We start from the raw sequence: 15,893 nt of genomic DNA, 5'->3' as shown, positions 1-15,893 counted from the left end.
CTGAGTAGAAGACTTCAGATGAGAGCAGTACTCATGAGTCAGTGCTTGTCTACACTTAACACTTCAGCAGAACAGCTGTGCCACGGCAGCTGCCCTGCTGGAGAGCTTTAGAGTAGACACTACCTATGCTGAAGGAAGGGATTCACCTATTGGCATAGGTAATCCACCTTCCTGAGAGGTAGTAGCTAGGTTGATGGAAGAATTCTTGCATTGACCTAGCTCTGTCTACACACTTAAGTCAGTTTAACTACGCTGGTCAGAGGTATGGATTTTTCACACCCCTGATTGACGTAGTTAAACCTACCTAATTTTCTAGTGTAAACCAGGTCTCGCACACATGTATCCAACAGATCAAGGAGCAGCATTGCTACTGCTACTCTGACCAAACAACTGGAGCTATAACAATCATGTAGGGTTTATACCACTACCTCACATTTGTAGGGGTAGTCGGACAATGTGGAGGGAGGAAGGATAGAGTTAGTCTGAAGCTGGCAGTGATTTCATGTGTGATTTCTCTTTTCTCCCCCTATCCCCCCAGGCTGAATCTTCCACTAAATCTATTAGCAATCCCATTTTGTGTCTGTTCATGTCATCCTTGTCACTGATGATCCCACCAAAGATCGCTAGTCAGACATGGTTTGCAATTTGAAGCTACAACCCAGCAAAATTCTTAATGCTTTATGATAAAACCAAGAGAACCTTGGCTTAGATCAATTTAGCTGACATTCTACATGCAATTACTATCTATCAATTCTTCATGCTCCACTGAATGCAGGCTCCCCACGGAGACTGCTTTATTCCACCTCATTTCTCTGTGCTTGGTCATTCATGTGTTGTCTATGTTTATTTTTCTAATAAGGAATTATTTTATTTGATCAGTTAAGATTCTACTTGTAATCTCTCCAGAGTAAAACAATCTTCCTTCCCAAAAAACAACTTAATTGCCAGCTGCAATTCTGACTGCAGCTGTGTATTGAATCAATGGGATCCTGTATGTGGGGACAATGGAATCACTTATATGACCGCATGCTTTGCTGGGTGTAAATCATCGATCGGGACTGGAAAGAATATGGTAAGTCGGTAGATAGCTATAAAAGCATTTCTGTTGCTTATTTTTAATTCATTTTATTTTATGCTTAAGCAACGATGTAGCAATAGATACCCATTCTCTACCAATGTACCTCTGAACTAGTGAATGGATAAAGCACAAAAGCATCCAACTGGGAATTTCAAGGGAGCTAAAAGCCTCGCTCCACTTTCAGAGGAACCCAGGGGAGTTAGGCATCCAATTCCCATTGGAATTCAATAACCTAGATTCACTCTTAGATTTACTTTGCTTTAAAGTTTGTTTTATTTTAACTTAGGTTTTTTTTTTTTTTAAACAATGTTTTCTTACTCAGGAAAGTGACTGTAAATATATATTTCTCAGCAAATCTGTTACTCAGATTGTAGGCAGATAGAATGCTGAATACTTCAGTGACAAAAATATTTTTTTACTGCCTTTGTTCCTGTTAGCTCACAGGGGCAACACTGAGTAAGAGGATTCTATAGAATTTTGTGCATTATTAGCAGAATTGTTAGCTATATTCCAATCAGTCATACCAGCGCAAATATATAAAAGAAAACGAATTTCCTCAAATGTTTATGATGGTTTAATTTGGCTTGCAGAATCTTTATTACTGAGGACAATATGTGAGATAAAGATCCTAGTTTAGGGTCTGATATTCATTTGCACTTAGGGGAAGATAAGGTGTGATTCTAAATCTGTTAAATTAAATTGGGTACAAAAAGATACGTATCCCAGGGCTCCGGCGGCTATTTAAAGGGTCGGGGTGGTAGAAGCAGGGGAGTCCTTGGCCCTTTAAATAGCCCCCAGAGCCCTGGAGTAACAGCGAGGCTCCAGGGGTTATTTAAAGGGCCCGGGGCTCCCACTGCCTCTATGGCCCCAGCCCTTTAAATAGCCGCCGGAGCCCTGCTGCCAGAGCCCTGGGGTAGCAGTGGCAGCCGGGGACTCCGGCAGCGGTTTAAAGGGTCCGGGGCGGTAGCAGCGGCTGAGCCCGGGGCCCTTTAAACTGCTGTTGGAGCCCCTGGCTGCCACTACCCCGGCGGGAAGGGGGAGGGCACTTACCGGTACAGGGCGGGCCGGGGCTGGCTCTGACCCCCACATCCCAGCCCCTTCTGCCCAAGGCCCCGACCCTTCCGGGGGCCAGAGCCAGCCCCAACCCAGCCCCGTACTGGTAAGTCCCTATTTCTACTTTCACCCCTGCACAAAACTGAAATAAGAGTGTCTGCACAAGTGTTTGTATCAGTTTAAATCAGTTTAAAAGCAATTTGAGATAAACCTGTGCAAATTTCAAGTAAGAAGGCCCTTTTACGTTACACTGGTACAGTTGGCATATATTGCCTCAGGTGAATAATGAAGTTGGAAAAATTGCATGTCTATATTAACATTTACAAAGGCGCTTGCCAATTAAACCCAAGTTATCCATCAGTTAACTCAGATCACAAACTCAGATCACAGTCCTACCTATTATGAGTATGGTCAACATCGTTGTGAAATAAGCAATGTAAGGTTAGGTGCTTGAAATAAAACGTATGGCTAGGATTATCAAAGCAGTGCAGGAAATTTAGCTCAGCATAGCCATTGAAATTATCCCTGTATTGTTCTGAAAATCTCATCTGGTAAGTTGTTCTGGGAAGTGGTGAATGTGAGAAGAAAACTTTCAAATCTAATCTGTGATAAACTCAACAGGGTTTCTATGACATCACCTGACCATTATAAAATATAAGCCAATACTTTCCAACTTGGTGGCATCTAAATCCATATTCCTAGGCACCTAAATAAGAGTGCTGGGTTTCAGAGGTGTTGAGCACCCATAACTTCTACTGACTTCAATGGCCACCTATAATTGTGTGTCCATGCCACTCAAGGTAGAGTAAGTTAAGTGAGGTCCATTAACCTGATAGGCTGCACCCGGGGAAGAACCAGGGATTGAAAAATTAGTCTAGCTGAGAAGGAATAGCTGGGGCTGGTAAAGGCCAGAATCTGTAGTCACTGCCTGGGAGTAGGGAGTGTGTTAAGTAATCTGTTGACACTCCCTGGGAGGAGGAATTTGGATTGATAAACCCAGCCAGGGGACAGGCTAGAAGATAAAAGTAGGAAGGAGTCCATGGGAAACAGCAACAGGGTCTGGGTGTAAGCAGACCACTGTCGCTGGCAGGGCTGGCTCCAGCGTTTTTGCCGCCCCAAGCAGCAAAAAAAAAAAAGCTGCAATCGGCTTCATTCTTCAGCGGCAATTCGGCAGCAAGTCCTATCCTCTGAGAGGGACTGAGGGACCCGCCACCTAAGAGCCGGACGTGCCGCCCCTCTCCGTTGGCTGCCCCAGGCACCTACTTGCTGCGGTGGTGCCTGGAGCCGGCCCTGGTCGCTGGACATAGAGTCTCGGGACTGGAGCCTGGAGTATTGGGTGGGCCTGGGTTCCCCTACCAGCCACTGAGCAAAGTGGCTTAGACTGGGCAGTGGAGACAAAGACTTCATGGGACAGTTTTCTAGGGGGGACTTTGATACCCAGCAAGAGGAAGACTATAGTGACCTGGCTGGAGGGAGTACCCTGAGTCCCAGAAAGAGAGGGAAGGGCCATGGTGTGAGGAAAGAGATATCAGACCTGGAAGGAGCTAATCCCTAAACAGCCAGGAGGATGCTCCCTAGTGCTGAGTGAAACCTGTTACATCACCACACAGGCCAATTTTATTTAGGTCCCTAAACATAGATTTAGGTACCCACATTTGAATATTTAGGCCCTTAGTAATCTATACTTATTTATGTACTTTAGATGGCCCCCAAATCTTATATATGAACAACCTTGAACTTTAACTTTAACCCATCTTTAATCTAAACACAGAAGTTCATACCCCAGTACAGTAATAGCATGGATGCCTAAACTGGATTCACAGCTGGTTTGTGTCACTGGAGCAATGCAAAGCGGCAGACACATACAGAGTAAGCTGGCCCGCAGTCTGCAAAGCATTTAGGGGTCCTCTATTCCCATATGAAATATACTGTCTTCTTAACTACCATCAAAAGTCTAGATGCTTGGAAATCTATGAGTACTCATGAAGTAAGTGAGTCATCTTCTCTTTCTCTTTCAGGTGTTTCACAACTGCAGCTGTGTGCAAGCTGAAGGGCTCGAGAGTGGAAATTTCTCTGCAGTTCTGGGACAGTGCCAAAGAGAAAGCTGTACTAAAACATTTCCCTATTTTTTGGCATTACTGAGCACATGTGCACTTATTTTAGCTTTAGGAGGCACTCCTACATACATGATTATGTTTAGGTAAAATACTTTACCTTGCCCTTGACCATAAAGTTTGGGGCAAACAGAAACAAAGTATTAATGTACCATTCTGTCACTTCATTTCTGCTTTAAAGAATGAAATTCTAATCTCAGAGAGGCAGTGGGTGTTTCTGCACTTCCTACACAATCCACCCCTGTGCAAAGGGCCAGCAAAAGGCCAAGCCATCATTTGTCTCACTTAAACTCTATTTGGGACTTATGTGATGGATTGGGTAGGCCTTGTTCTGACAACCCTCTCCACTTAATTATGGCTGGGGGCGGGGAGGGTGGGGAAAAGGAAGGGAGTATTAGTCAGTAGTCAAAGCAATGGATTCTTTTTCTGACTTTGTGCATGACCTTAGCAAAGTTACTTCTCTGTACCCAAGTTAACCCATTTGTAAAATGGATATAATACCTACTTCACATAGGGTTTTCTGAGAAAGAACTCACCTTTATAAAGTGGCTTACACAAGGCAAAGTGCAGTGCATCTGAGATTAGAATCTCTGATCTGTATTGCTCTTTTACAGTTATATTTGTGGCTTTCGGTATACTTGAATTACTTCAATACACACCCTGAAATATCATATCTCCTATTTTATCTCAAGTTGGAACAAAATGAATAGTTTCAGCACCAATGAAAATTGACTGGTACAAAAACTCAAATACCAGTGCTCTTTAAACATAAAAGTAAAACTAAAACTGTTTGCCTTACTTACCAAAGTCTGTTTCTGTTCATTCATAAACATAGATTATAATCTTAAATTATTGGTGCACAGCACCACTTATTGCTGCTTCATTTGTGGTGATTTTAAATGCCGCAGTTCTCACCACCTGTGTAGATTAGAATCTGTTACAGCTAACCTGCTGCAATTATGATGTATTCCGCTGGCTCCCCATTCATTTTAGGAACCAGTTTGAAACTGCCTTCTATTCTCTGTTGACTTGCTTTAATTCACCTGATGGATTGGCTATGATGTCACTGCCTAAAAAGGTATGTTTTTACACTGAGATAGCTAACTCAAACTAATTATCTCACTGTAAAATCCTAGTGGAGTTGAGGCACAGGTAGGTTTTCCCTTGATGTATCTGTGACAGTTCACGGCAACTGCACCTGTATTCTCCCAGCTCCTCAGCTGTCACCTATCTTGGGCAGAAACCCATGTCTCTTTCCTATCTGACTGGAATTCTTCCAGACTTTATAGTTCCCTGCCTAAACTGAGTTCCTCAGCAAGCCAGACTGTCTAAACAGGCCTGCATTTGTTTTTCTTTCTCCTCAGAGGTTATCAACAGTTGTAATTGCCTACAGTTATAAGTTGCCACACAGCAATTTCTAAGCAAGCATATTTATTCTTAAGGTGAAAGCATTACAGAGAAAACATATTTAAAACAATAAAGAAAACCCTACATGCTAATCAGCTTACTAGAGATCACCCCCCAACTCCAACAAGGGCTCTGGTAGGTGGTCAGTTCTTCAAATCCCACCAAGGCATTTTTGTGTGGTTACAAGTTAATAACAGCTTTAGCTCAGAACAAGCACCACCTTCCTTTTATACAGCTTGGGCCTTTGATCTTGTCCTCACGTAACATGTGATCAGCAGACAATGGTTCTCTCCTTGAGGCATAGTTTCAAAAGGTTGTGTCCGGAGGTGAGAATTTGCATTCATCTTCCCTCAGGGATTTCCTAGGAAATTCTCTTAACTTTGTTTATCCCAAAAGTTCCTTCTTGTCTGCCACATTGTTTAAAATAGTCCTTTGAAGCTCATAACTATTTCCAACTTTTACACTGGCCATATCTCCCCATTAGAGAAGTTACATAAAATCCCACCACAACACATAAACTTTGCATTTAATACAATGGACTCCAAAGAAACTTAAGTCTAATGCAAGAAGATATTTTTCAAGGATATTATAGGAAATTGCACTATCTGTCACAGTAGGTAGCTGAGGTCCCCCACCTGTGAGTTACTGTGACTAGCTAGTTAGTTATCGAGTTAGTTATCTCGCTGTTAAAATACATCTTTTATGGAAATGTTCCTGTGCAGAGTGTTGCATGTATAAGCTATGGTAAAAAGTTATTGGCAGGACAGGGAGTGCAGCAGGACCCAGTCATTTGCATGCTTCACAGTCATTAAATTACTCCTGCCTAGCAGCAAAAGGAAGGCAAAAGGCAGCAGTATGTAATCAAGAGCCTCATTTGCATGTTGAAGAGCACATTGAAGCCCATGTCTCCTCACACGCATCCAGGCCTTTCACCATTTGAGAGTAAGGGAACTGGCCCTTAAAGGGTGTGAGATTTAATACTTTTGAGTGCAGAAGACTTGATACTTAAACTTACTTGGGCCTAACTCCCAGTTACACTAAAGCCATCTTACACTGCTTGGGTAAACACCACCGTAAGGCCACTGCACCAATATAGTTAAAGTGGTACACCCTTCTCATCCAGTGTGGATGCGTCCCATAGAGGAAAAGGAGTAAGCTATACTGCTATAAGGCACTTTCATACCAATATAACTGTGTCTGCACCAAGGGGTGCACCAGTATAACTATCGGTAAAAATAATCACATGCCCCGAACTGACATTTATACCACTACAAAAACTGTAAATGACAATTGGTCCCATTTATTTCTACACTTGTACTGGAATGCAACACCATTGTACTCATTGCTCCATGCCCTGTTAGAATTAAAGGCTTTGTGTCTATTCCCTTCCCTATTTCTTCCAATTTGTACCAGCCCACAATCTTACCACTTTCCGCTGTGATGTTTGCCACAATTACAGTCGTCTCAAATAGCCTTCCTGTGTCTGCCTCAGCAACTTTCCAGCCCCTTTCAAGTGTCATCTGAAACGCTCTCTCCATGCCCTTGCTATGCCTTATACGTTTGCTGTGCCTCAGGCCCTGAAACAGTAATGCCTGTTAACTTTAACCACATGAGTCGTCCCATTGAATTCAATGGGAGGACTCAGGGCTAAGTGTCTGGCTGGATCAGGTCCTTAATAGTATTATGAGAGAATGTTTACTTTTCTTTCTTCTTATGATGGCTTCACATACATTTTTACACCATACACTTGATCGTCTGAAAGCCTGTTCCTACTCCTATTTAGATCAATGCTGCTTCTGCACTCATCTTAAATGAAACCTTTGAGGAGTGTTTTCCATTACAGCTTGTATGCAATATGGTATATAAAATAAAGTTGTGTGGCACTCGTTACAATGGAGCATATATGGACATGCACAGTGTAGATGCTGTCAAAACTGCATTATAGTAAGTGCTCTTCTGATGAATATAAAATTAATGTGATCTTGTCCTCCTACTTTTTAGATCTGTTTCACCAGACTTGAAATCATTTGCTGTTGGCATTGACGCTTTGTGTGGAAGGATACTAGGTAAAACATTTTGTTGTTTTGTTTTTTGTTCATCCTTATTCGTCTTAGGATTTAAATAGAACACAATAAAGTACACCAAGTCATCTTAGGTCCATATGGACTTGTTCTATGTCAGAACCAAAAAACAAACAAACCCCCAAACCCTACCAAAAATTTGATTTTGTTAAATTTGTAGAGCGTATTGAATATGTCCCACCTCAATATGCTTCATAGGTATGTCCTAGCACATGATGATGTAATATATTTGTCTGTTTAAACAATCTATGTAATGAGAGTCAGGGAAAAGGAGGGGGCTTGAACTGCAGCAGTTTTTTGTTTTATTCATGTAGGCAGGCACCTGGGGATTATGATTTGGTGTTTCAGACTTTAAAATGGGATAAGATTACCCAGCTCCTTTAGGGCTGCATCTCCAAGTACTCTCTCCCCTACAACCACATCCCCACAGCTTCCATGTGCTCTGACTACCTCCTCCTCCCCGTTACTGTCACAAGGATCTCCCTCTGCTCCCATCCCTGCCTTATCTGACCGTTGCAGGAACCCATTTCTGAATGAGCTCTCACTGGGCTATTTTCATATTTTTTTTTAAGATTTTTTTTCCTTACAAAGCTGAACGCAGATCATTGTAAAATGTGATTGATTTTTGTTTTGAAAATGGAAGTGTTTGGCAGTCAGTCAAGAAATGGTTTAGGCCCCAGTTCAGCAAAGTACACGCATAAGCGCCTGAAGTCAATGGATATGTATACACTGCAAAAAAAACCCACAATGCCGAGTCTCAGAACGGAAGTCAATTGGGGCTTGGCCTGCGGGGCTAAAAATTGCAGTGTAGACATTCCCACTTGGGTTGAAGCCTGGGCTCTGAAACCTGGTGAGAGGGGAGGGTCTTGGAACCTGGGCTCTAACCCAAGCCGGAATGTCTACACTACTGTTTTTAGCCTCTCAGCCACAAACCCATGCACCAAGTCAATTGGTCTGGGCTCTGAGACACAGTACCATGGGTTTTTCTTCGCAGTGTAGGCATACCCAATGAGACTTAAGCACATGCTTAAAGTTAAGTACGTACTTAAGTGTTTTGCTGAACTGAGCTCTAGCACTGATCTATTTTAGTTACACTGCTTTAATGGATACAGTGATGTACATGGGTTGTGGTGAATTGTGACACACAAATGAAAACCAGGAACAGACTGATGCTCGAGAGAATGTGAAGAAGAGGAGCTTTAAACTTTTTTTTGAGAGAGGCAAAAAACTGAAAAAGTGGAATCATTGGAATCATTAACTTTCTTTTCTTATTTGGGAGTTATAATAATGCTTGTCCAGCCTCCTGAACCCTCCATCCAAGGAATTCAAACCAGTTTACGTGCATTAATTAAGTTGATAACAAGGCTGGGAAGTAGGAAATCACCATTTTACAGCTGGGCAAACATAGAGGCTGATCAACTTGCCTAAGGTCATGCAGCTAGCAGAGGTGGGAACAGAATCCAGGAGACCTGAGTTTACATGCTCCTGCTCTAACCATTTGTTAAGGGGATCCTTCCTCCACTATGAACTAAGCTCTGTTACTGTTATAATGTTACGCTCATTCTACTACGTATTTTCATTGCAGGTGGACTTCCAGCTCCCATTTATTTTGGAGCTTTGATAGATCAGACCTGCTTGAAATGGGGAACAAAGCGGTGTGGAGGATCAGGGTCTTGCAGAGTGTATGACACGAAAGCATTCAGGTGAGATGAAATTAAGAATAAAGGCTAAAAACAACAGGGAAAAGAATTTGGCTTACCAAGCAGTGTTGACTTTAGAGTATTCAGAATAGCTCCTGTCTCCTGTTCTTCAATCAGCTGCAGCTTCAGAGTTTATACTAAGTTTTCTACTAGTTATACTACATTTTTTGTTCATTTGTTTTTGGGGGGAGGGGGAATGGACAACTGGGTTTTTGATTAAACAAAAACGTTCATGAAAATCATTTGTACCATCTTTGAAAATTTTCAAATTTGTGTCAGAAAACAAACCATTACAAAATAAATGTTTTCAGCCCCAAACTATATGTTGGGCTGTTCCTATCGGTTTTTAGCCAAATATATTTTGGGTTTTGTCTGAAAACCTCAACTTCTAGTTTTTGAATTTTACTTTTTTGATGAAAAGTCAAAACTTTCTTCAGAACAAAAACCATTTTCCAAACAGCGCTATTTCTCAGGGGGGGGAAAGAAAGTCACAAAATTGATTGGACAATCTCAAAGCATCTAAACTTTGGCTAGGTCTTAGGAACAACATTCTTTTCATTAGCTTTAACATATGAAATTGCAGAAGGTCTCTTCTTTATTCCTAAAGGTCGTATTACCAAAGGTTGCATTTTTAATAGTTGTTAATTTAATCCTTAGAGCACCAAGGAACACTGATATTATGGCAATGGGAAATTGAGTTCAGTGGAGTGCTTTGTGTGTTAGGGGTTGGACAAATGAGTGTCTATCACACACAATTTATTTTAGGGTTTTCTCTACCACCCAACTGTGCCTTGGACCGGTTAAACGGCTAACACTTTTCTAAGGTGGCTGTTTCTATACAAGTAGAGTAAACGCTCCCTGGATAAGCCGTTCTTTTCTAACTTGGCTTTTTAGTGCAGCTGTGAAGTGGCTCAGATATAAAAAACAGGACTGAAGAACAAAGCGGGTGTTTTCAGGTTGATTCTGTCCTGTGCCAAAAATGCACTCAGTCCAGGAGAAAGGGGAGCATCACAGTGCTGCCTGCAGTCCCCATGCCAGGCAGCTCTAAGTTGTGCCACTGATGGACCCTATATCAATAGAAGATAGGCCTAGCAGAACTAAGATGTGTGATTGATGTATGATCTATTAACAACCCTGCATCAGTAGAGGATTGGCATTGCAGAGAGAGCTCTGCTCTGTTACAACCTCTCCCTGCCCCGACATACTCCCCAGGCTGGTTGGAGGGTGCCAAAAGCAGCACCTTAACCCCCAGCAGGGAGCCCTTTCTCTGATGGAAATTATCAGTTAGTTTATGGCCTCTTTGCACCACCTGAATTGTGCGGAGGAGGAGTCCTAACACATCCCAGATCCTAGCCCTTAGTGTTTTGTTTGTGATTTAGCAGGATTCAGAGTGTCTCAGCAGTTTTTCATAAATGCATATTTTACACCTTACACTCAAATTCCAGTAAGACCTGGTAAGTATTGACATTTTAGGGATCACCCAGACCTGTAAGAGGTTCTGTGACTACCTGTCATGTAACCATGGGTACCTTAATGCTCTGCTGCTACAGCTCAGAGCCCTGAAACCGGTAACCAGACCACAAGAATAAGATCTCACCCTGGCTTCCACCTGCCTTAACTATCAGACACTTGGATTTTTCCCCTCTGGTTCATCACTCCCAAATATGTGAAACCAGACCACCACCTCCTTCCCCAGACACCAGCGTTCTTTGGCCTCCACACAGCTTGCTCAACAGAGACCTGGTTGAGGTAAAAAATAAACAAAAGATTTCTTTAAGAGAAAAACCACAGATTCAAAGATGAAATAGTAAGGGGAAGCAAACACATACAAGTTACACAGAAAATAAACATAATGGTGCAACCTCAGGCTTTACACTTCCATATTAGATAAATTCCCTTTTCTAAAACAAGATACCCATTGTCTTTGAACAGTTTCCCATCATTCCCCTCCCGCCCCCTGTTCTCTCTTTAGGGGGGTGTTTGGACCCTGACTTTGTCTCAAGTATCAATGATAGAAACATTCACGTTTTCATTTTTTTTCTAGAAATGTCTATCTTGGACTCATTGCAGGACTGAGGGCAGGATGTTGTTTCTTATATATAACGCTCTTCATTTTAATAATAAAACGATTCCAACCAGAGAGCAATGAGCTGATAGATTTGAAAAGTACAGAAGTATCATCCAGGAAGGGATCAACTAGTGGCAGTAAAAATGAAACTTTTCCTTGTGCAAAAGCTTTGGAGGCAAATGAAGAAACATGTCTGTGAGAAGGACACAGGCATTTTCTAACTCTGAATGCTCATGTGGAGGTTTTACAAGTACAGCATAGGGCCAAATACTGACGTCTACAGCTTTTTGGAATTGCAATGAAAATTTTTCAAGTTTTAACCCCTCACCTCCCCCCGAAAAAGCAGGAAAAATGATAATTTTATTTTTGTGTTTTTTAAACAATTGTAAGGCTAGTTGAAATGTTTCCAATTTTAAAATTTTAATTTAAAAACAGGTGGGAAATTTAAAATAAAAAAATGCACAACAACTCTTCCCTGTTTTTCAACCCGATTTAGACAAGTTCTAGCCCTGGGTCTGATCCTGTAATCCTTATTAAATCATATAATCCTTATATATTCAATTGTTCTTCCTGAGTTCAATAGGCACACTCATATGAATGAGGATTACTAACGTGAATAAAGGTTGTAGGGTTGGTCCCTCAGTCATCAAACACTTCATAACAACTTCAGGATTTGGCTCAAACATTAACCAGTCAAAATAGACTGCAGAAGAGAGACTATACTGTATTAGTTTTAAAGTACCTTTCAGTATTGAATCAAACCTTTTCTCATCATTAGTGTAATTATTCTGATCCTGTGCAATGAGGTGGCAGATACTGGAGTTACATTTCTTTGATTTTTAAAAAAAAATTTTTAGAACGTTATCAATGTAAGTTTGTAATAATTGAAAGACTGCAGTATATATATTCGTCATCCCCCAATAAAGTGCCAAAAAAGGCCATTAAATAAAGTGCTAAAAGCTGTCAAATAGAGCTTCGGTGACATGCCAGAGAAGAGAGAGCCTTAATAACAAACACGTCTATCATTTATTACTAAAATATCTCTTTAAAAAAGCATCACTACGTGAAGTGTGATGTCCCCCTGACAAAGACTGCTCTGTGACTTTTCAAAGGGAATGAATATCACTAATAAGAACAATTGGGGTAATTTGTCACTGCTGTTGCAGCATGGTGTGTCACATGCTTAGGGATTGTCTACACTCCAGAGCCTTTGCTGACAGAGCCCCCTAATGGAGATGCAGCGTAGGCTGACAGGAGTTCTTCTACTAGCATAGCTATACCACCTCCCCGAACAACATTAGCTAAGCCAGGAGCAGCATTCTTCTGTTGGAGTACTCACATCTACAGCAAGTGTCTTCTGAGCCACCATAGTTATGCTGGCAAAACTTTGTACTGTAGACTAAGTCTCGATCTATTTTAGAGTTAAAGCCTTCTCTCCCCAGGCTCTATGCCCAGCTCGAGGAGCCGTGAGAGCCATGGCTGGATTGGAATAATCTTCTCCATACCTTGGGCAATAGTTTATAGAAAATGGAAGGAAGCTCAACATGTCTAAAAATGAGCTCTTTCTGTTTCCCCTACATGGGGAGAAATAATGGGTAGCGATCGATTTATCGGGGATCGATATATCGCGTCTCATTAAGAAGCAATATCTCGATCCCCGAACGCGCTCCCCGTCGACTCCGGAACTCCACCGGAGCGAGCGGCGGTAGCGGAGTCGACGGGGGAGCCGCGGACGTCGATCCCGCGCCGAATGGACCCCAGGTAAGTCGATCTAAGATACTTCGACTTCAGCTACGCTATTCACGTAGCTGAAGTTGCATATCTTAGATCGATTTCCCCCCCCACTGTAGACCAGCCCCAAAGAGCCTTTGGCCTGTGCTTCCGCCAACGCCCCCAGTAAACAAAAGCACAGGAAGCACCCATGACATGGCACGCATGCTGGTCACCTGTGTGAGAGTTCCTCAAATTTTGGTCCCCAGTTTTGCTGCTCACAGAGTTAAACCAACATGTTCAGACTTCGGGATTCTTTTATAAAGGGACGTTTGACGTCAGGCTACAATCAGATAGAAGAAAACAGGCTGTTTTATGTGTTGGAATATAAACTACATTAGCACAAACTATGTCAGCATTAGAGATGGGCCTGAATCAAAATCCCAGATTCAACCACCCTTGAACTTTCAGGGATTCAAAATCAGTGGGCCTCATTCTCCTCACGCTTACATTGGTGCAATTGCATTGACTTCTCTCGAGTTACTCCTGATTTACACTATGCAAATGAGGAGCATCTCAGGCCCTGGTACATGAATCTGAACATAGTGGCTTGAACTGAGCTTGGTCTACATGCAATTCATTTTACTTTTTGGGGTGATAAATTAAAATATGTTGATTCCTGCTGATCAGTGAATGTATGCGGCACGATGTTTTGTTTATATATTAATAAAGTATTTTTGACAAAACAAGAGCACTGTTTGCACACTCTTATCTTACCTTTCGCAGTAGGGTCTGTTTTGCTGAAGATAAAGCACTAGGTCAGGCTAGGCGTGGGGTTTGGGTCAGACGTGGAGATCCAAGACCAAATCCGAACATTTAGATGTTTACATGTTCTGATTGCCATGTGATATGTCTGCCAGGAAGTTTTAAAAACAAATGCAGTTCCTGAGACCATGATCCAAAAATAGTTCCCACAATAATGGATGCTTGAGTCACTCTGGTAGAACTCCCCCCACAAAGCCAAATAAAAATCTGTAATAGTTACACTTCATAATGTAAAACATGGTTTTCTTCTCTAATTCTTAACAGCATGAATGTGTTCACATTACATATATTCTGCATGTTTTCAGGTGTCACAAAGTTCCCCTGATCAGCATAACCCTAAGCCACTCTTGTTGCTCTCTCCCATTTTCTTTCAGCTTTTATTACCCCTTTCATTTCCTGACTGTACAGGAGGGTACGGATTGCACAATATTCTGATGGGCTGAAGCCAATAATGTTCTATCCTACACTGATTTAAATCAAGTGTAATTCCACTGAAGTTACCTCAGTGTAAATTAGATTAGACTCAGACCAACTCTCTCAAAATTTGATCTTCCAACGTGGTGGCAGGTCTGGCCCGGATCCAGCAAAAGCACTTAAGCACGTTCACAACTTTAAAGCACATGAATATAGTAGTGCAGTCACAGATAGACAGAGTTTACCCACTTCCCCTTTGGGCTGTATGGGGTTTAGTTGAAGCGTTTACTCACTTTTGTTTTTTTAAACACCACTCCACCATTGCATAAACAGCCCCATCAAGTTCAGTGGGACTACTCACGCCCTGACAGTGAAGCGCACACCTAAGTGCTTTGCTGGATTGTGGCTAGAGTGCTCAACACCGCACATGATCACACCTTGATTAGTACGAGGTGGACTTATGCTTCTTTTCTAAAGATAGGTTTCTTTCTACACATCAAAACAGCCATTGCTCTTTGAGATAACATCGATATTCGTAGCTCCTCCTTTCTATCCCCCATTTTCTCTGGGGCTGCAATCTCCTGTGTGATAATATTTCTTCCCTATCATAAAAACAGGCAAGCTAAGAAATAGAAAGGTGCCCTTATTCTTGCAGCTAGGCCTCTGTAGGTATACCCGGGAACGGAGATCAGAAACACAAGGCTGTCCACAGCTGCTTCGCTGGTGTAAATCAGAGTAGTCCCACTGGGATCAATGGAGTTATGCTGCTTTGCAGCAGCTGAGAAGCTGGCTGAACTGTGGTGTTCTTATCAGACAGAGTAAAACTTAGGACTTGAATCTTGGGTTTGGCAGAGCTATGCTCAGCACAGGAGGTGGGAGATGGAGCAGGTGGAAATGTGGCTTTACACCAGTTTGGTGCCCAGTGTATGTTAGAAGACCCAGAAGGCTGCTCTAGCTTAAGCCCAGATACCCATTGTTCCCAGGTGGCTGTTCTGGCAGCTGAGAATTGCCAACATGGAGACATGCTCCAGCCATGCCCCTGGTCACCTGTCCACGCTTCCTATGCAGAGGGCTAGTAGCTGAGTGGCCAGGTCTATGCCAAAGCGTGAGTCCATAACATCGCCCTTAATTGTTATTATCAAAGCCCCTCTGAAAATAGCCATGGAAGAGAGGAACTTACTCCAATAGATAATGCAGCCTTCACTTTGGCATTTCTTGACTTTTCAATGTGTAAGAAAAGCAGCTGTAATGATCTATGACTATTAATACATATCTTCATGTGAAATTTCCAAGATGTTTACGAAAAAAACCCACACATTAGAATCATCCTACAAGCTCCTCGACCCCCACAGATTTTGCTTCCCTATTTTAAGCAAGTTCTGTCTACCAAAGCACAAAAATAAACCAGGGCTGGAATTCCAGCTGTAGTGAAACAAGCAACAA

The 15,893-nt window shown here is 42.1% G+C and overlaps 1 protein-coding gene across 1 annotated transcript in view; it reads left to right on the top strand.

Annotated features, from left to right (window-relative positions):
* Window positions 1-13,960, top strand: part of LOC101953145 (solute carrier organic anion transporter family member 1C1-like) — a 42,422-nt gene extending 28,462 nt beyond the window's left edge. The window contains exons 11-15 of the mRNA XM_005296590.5: window positions 907-1,072; window positions 4,150-4,331; window positions 7,654-7,718; window positions 9,319-9,436; window positions 11,478-13,960. Of these exons, the coding sequence (XP_005296647.2) occupies window positions 907-1,072; window positions 4,150-4,331; window positions 7,654-7,718; window positions 9,319-9,436; window positions 11,478-11,700 (754 nt within the window). The 3' untranslated portion in view covers window positions 11,701-13,960. The remainder of the gene's footprint in view (window positions 1-906; window positions 1,073-4,149; window positions 4,332-7,653; window positions 7,719-9,318; window positions 9,437-11,477) is intronic.
* The last annotated feature ends 1,933 nt before the right edge of the window (window positions 13,961-15,893 follow it).

Source organism: Chrysemys picta, chromosome 1, assembly GCF_011386835.1.
Source record: "Chrysemys picta bellii isolate R12L10 chromosome 1, ASM1138683v2, whole genome shotgun sequence".
Taxonomy (NCBI): domain Eukaryota; kingdom Metazoa; phylum Chordata; order Testudines; family Emydidae; genus Chrysemys; species Chrysemys picta.
Note: the sequence above shows the minus strand (reverse complement) of the source record. Positions and strands in the feature narration are given on the sequence as shown.